The following is a 4,478-nucleotide window of genomic DNA, read 5'->3' as shown; positions in this document are numbered from 1 at the left end:
TGTTGTTGTTGTTGTTGTTGTTGTTGTTGATGATGATGTTGTTGTTGTTGTTGTTGTGACTGTTCACCAGGATCCAGTGAACTAACCAGCCGTTTCCTGTCAGCTTCCAGCTCATTGGACGGAGATCAGGTACAAACACCTGATGGGTTTTCCATCAACGTGGATTAAGGAAAAGTCTGTCTTATTTTAATAAGTCTCACAAGTTTAAGTCAGAGATCTGTTCCATGAATGTGGCTCATGTGAGTCCCTGCTCAGTAACCATGGTAACCCAGCTCAGTAACCATGGTAACTTATGCTGACAGATAAGTCTGCTCCCTGGCAGGATAACTGTCATGCTTAGTTAAGCCGAATGTTAGCAAATCTTAAAACAGCTCCGTACCGCAGCCGACCTGCACTTCTGTCTGTTTCAGACGTTTTACTCACAATTTAACCAAACACGATCAACGTGTCTGATTTAGTTACAAAGAACATAATAAAAACAAAGTTTACAAAAAATCATCTTACTACTGTTACTGTCCTAAAAAGACAGTAGATATTTTGATATAAGTCAGTCTATTTAAGTTAATCCTCATTTTATTCCCAGCCACCCTCGTTTTTATGATTTCAGACTGTAGGCTCATTGACAGTCTATGTGTAGGCTGTGATGTGGCGATGCCCCATTTCCCATCATGCCTTGTGATGGACTGAGTTTATTATGGTTTGTAGTTAATTTAGCTGTTTTATATTCCAAAATGCAAATGTCATTCTTTGTTAGTGTTCATAGTTTGTCTGTTCAGAACATGGTAGTTTATGATGAGTATTATCATCTTTATGATAGTTTTTAATTTACACCATGAACAAGACGGCTGAGAAGCCTCAGCACTATAATAACTGGGCATAATTTATCAAAACATGAGGAACTGATATAATTAAATAACACTGTCTTTTTTCACTGCAAATGCAGAAAATTTATGTCAGTTCTCCGCTAAAATCATTTTACACACATGAAATTATTTAGCCTATTGATAATACAGAAAGTCATAAGTCTAATCTGGCTGTTCATTTATCATCAAATACAAATGAAAAATAAGTAGGTGTGTATTTGATGCATTTAGTGAGGCTCTGCTTTTTTACTTTTTCAGGTAAGTGTTCTCGAACTACGTTGATGGAAACTTCCTCTGCATGTTTATTATGTTTCTGACCAACCAGAATCTGCAATCTGCTAAAAACGTGCTAGCATGCTAATGTGCTAACATTTTAACATGCTTACCTGCCAATGTGCTAACCCCATGTTAGCATAGCCTGCTAACATTTGTTGACTGTAATGCTGCGTTCCAGTCAACCAGGAAAAAGTGCACCGCAACAGCCGCTGAAGTCGAAGCTCCCGACTCGGAAAGTCGGAAAAAATCTATTCCGACTTCATCGAGATTCGCTCATCTGACGTCACGCAACAATAGTGGCGACCACTGAAAAGCCACAGCAACGCTACAGTAGCGTTCGTAAGCTATATATACAGTAGTATATAGCTATATAAGGTACCCGGAAAGATCGACTTCCGAGTTGATTGGAACGCAGCATAAGCAGCTGATGAGAACATCTGGGGTTCTGCAGGGAACTTAGTCACACGGTATTTGGGCACATGACCCTGACATGTTCAAACACGTTTAAGTTCCTACAGTCCATCCTGAAGGAACGCGGATGATGAACTTCATCACAAACCGTCCAACTGATGTTCTACTGTTCTCATGTTCCGCTGGGTTCCTGGTCCAGGATGTTCTCAGGTGTCTGCAGTCAGATCCAGAAGGACCGGCTGAGGGCGTCCGGTGTGGGCTCGGTCCAGCAGGCCATCCACTACCTGAACCAGGACTTCCAGGCCTTGAAGCAGGACTGTCTACAGAACAGATCCTTGTTTCAGGATCCAATGTTCCCCGCAGAACCCGCCTCACTGGGCTTCAAGGAACTCGCACCGTTCACCGCCAAAACCAGAGGGGTCGAGTGGAAGCGACCCACGGTAAGAACAGAGACATAACACGTTCTCACAGAGACAAAATGTCTTCACAGAGACAAAACATCTTTACAGAGACACAACACATCCTCACAGAGACAAAATGTCCTCACAGAGACACAACATGTCCACACAGAGACACAAAACGTCCTCACAGAGACACAACATATCCTCACAGAGACAAAATGTCCTCACAGAGACACAACACGTCCCCACAGAGACAAAGTGTCCTCAGAGAGACACAACACGTCCTCACAGAGACACAACACATCCTTAAAGAGACAAAATATCCTCACAGACACACAACGTATCCCGACAGAGACACAGAACACCCTCACAAAGACATAGAATGTCCTCAGAGAGACAAAGAATGTCCTCAGAGACATAAAACATCCTCACAGAGACATAACATGTCCTCACAGAGACATAGTACATCCTCAGAGAGACACAGTGAGGTCTGTCCAGGATCCTGTCAGGTGATGATGACTCGGAGGACATCAGAGGACACGTGCAATTTGTCGCCCCACACAGTCCTCTTTGTCCTCTGTCCCTGAGATCAGCTGACTGTCTCACTGCTGTACAGACTCATTGTCCTCTGTCTGAGGCCTGTGATTGGCTGAAACAGATGCTGCTTCGTACGGCATCCTGCTGTTTGTGGCAGGGGGGAGGACAGAGGAAACGTCTCATCTCAGTGACATACACACTGTTGGGTTCCTGCACATGTTCAGCGAAACCTGTCTGCAGTTTCCTGGATATCGACCTATCAGGCGGCCAGCTGCAAACAGATGTCACTGAGCGTGTGCAATAACCTGACTGTGTGATGTCACAGAGACAGTAATAGTAAAGACGTTCTGACCCTGAGCAGGACCTTACGAAATGTTAATAAAACAGTCTGACTGTTTTAGAGGAACGTGACGTCTAGTGATGTCATGTGATGTCATGTGACATCGTGTAATGTCATTTGATGTTGTGTGATGTCATGTGACGTTGTGTAATGTCATGATGTAACCCAGGAGGGCGTTTCTGATTGGCTGTTTCAGGAGCTGACAGAGAGCCCTCAGTTCATTGTGGGCGGAGCAACCAGGACAGACATCTGCCAGGGAGCGCTAGGTAAGTCATGTGACCTCACACTGCAGTCTGAGGGGAACCTCCCTGGAAACGGTTGCTAAGAGACCAGCTGACTGTTTGAGTCAGACCGTAAACACAGAGTTCAACAACACTCACACACACTGCTAAAATATTTCATATAACTCATAATAATATATTTTATTTATAGAGCACTTTTCACAATACTCAGAGACGCTAAACAAAGACAAAAACAAAGTTAACTAAAGTCAGTAAAACCTTCAGAAAAAATTAAAACAAGATCAGTAAAAGTAAGACACTCTTGCATGAAATGTGGATAAATCAAATATTAAAAGCAGATTTAAAAAGGTGGGTCTTGAGGTGGGATTTGAGTGTTGAGGTCAGTGCAGTCTGGGAGGGGTTTAAGGGGTTTAAGGCTCTGTCCCCCCAGGTCCGACGCTCGGTCCTGAGAGGGGTGGAGAGGAGGTTGGCATCAGAGGAGCTGAGGTTTCGGAGGGAGTGTACGGGTGGAGCAGGTCAGCGAGGGAGGGGGTGCCGGGGGCTTTGAAGGTGAGGAGGAGCAGTTCGTACTGCATGCAGTGAGGGATGAGGAGCCAGTGGAGGTTCGGGAGGATGGAGACAATGTGTTTGTGGAAGAGGTTTGAGTGAGGAGTCAGGCAGCAGAGATTTGGATATCCCGGAGTTTATTTAGAGCTTTGGAGGTGGAACCGAAGAGGATGCTGTTACAGTAATCCAGACAGGAAGTGACAAAGGCATGAATTAGGTTTTCAGCGGCTGAGAGAGAGAAGGGCAGACGGGCGATGTTATGGAGGTGGAAGAATGCAGTTTTGGTTATAAGATTAATGCGGGGTTCAAACGTGAGGTTTGGGTCGAATATCATGCCAGGGTTGTGGATGTGAGGGGAAGGGGACAGGGTGGAGTTATCAATGGTGACGGAGAAGTGAGGGGCCCTTCTGAGGGATTTGGGGTTAATTATAATGAGTTCAGATTTATCAAAGTTCAGTTTGAGAAAGTTTGTTTGCATCCAGAGTTTGATTTCAGACAGGCAGTCAGTGAGAGTGTTATGGGTTTGAGTGGAGACTGGTTTGATGTAAAGTTGTACATCATCGGCAAAACAGTGGAAGTGGAGGCCATGGCGACAGATGATATCACCAAGGGGAGGAGGTAAAGGATGAAGAGGAGGGGACCAAGTACTGAACCTCGAGGGACACCGTGGGACAGAGGGGTAGTGGAGGAGGTACAGTTATTGACCTGAATGAATTGTTGTCTGTTAGTGAGACAGGATTTAAACCGGGTTAGGGCCGTGACAGTGATGCTGAGGGAGGATTGGAGACGGGACAGGAGGATAGCATGGTTGATGGTGTCAAAGGCTGCAGAGAGGGAGAGGAGGATGAGGATGTTAAGGTGT

General features: G+C 45.1%; 1 protein-coding gene across 1 annotated transcript; it reads left to right on the top strand.

Moving 5' to 3' along the window:
- Positions 1-69: 69 nt before the first annotated feature.
- LOC121937828 (calpain-1 catalytic subunit-like) lies at positions 70-3,619 on the top strand (the record flags this gene model as incomplete). The annotated part of the gene is made up of 4 exons (XM_042481133.1): positions 70-129; positions 1,750-1,990; positions 3,025-3,094; positions 3,501-3,619. Coding segments are annotated over exons 2-4 (429 nt in total), but the record flags the coding sequence as incomplete, so codon positions are not given.
- Between the last annotated feature and the right edge of the window lie 859 nt (positions 3,620-4,478).

This window comes from Plectropomus leopardus, unplaced genomic scaffold (genome assembly GCF_008729295.1).
Source record: "Plectropomus leopardus isolate mb unplaced genomic scaffold, YSFRI_Pleo_2.0 unplaced_scaffold27562, whole genome shotgun sequence".
NCBI lineage: Eukaryota > Metazoa > Chordata > Actinopteri > Perciformes > Serranidae > Plectropomus > Plectropomus leopardus.
Note: the sequence above shows the minus strand (reverse complement) of the source record. Positions and strands in the feature narration are given on the sequence as shown.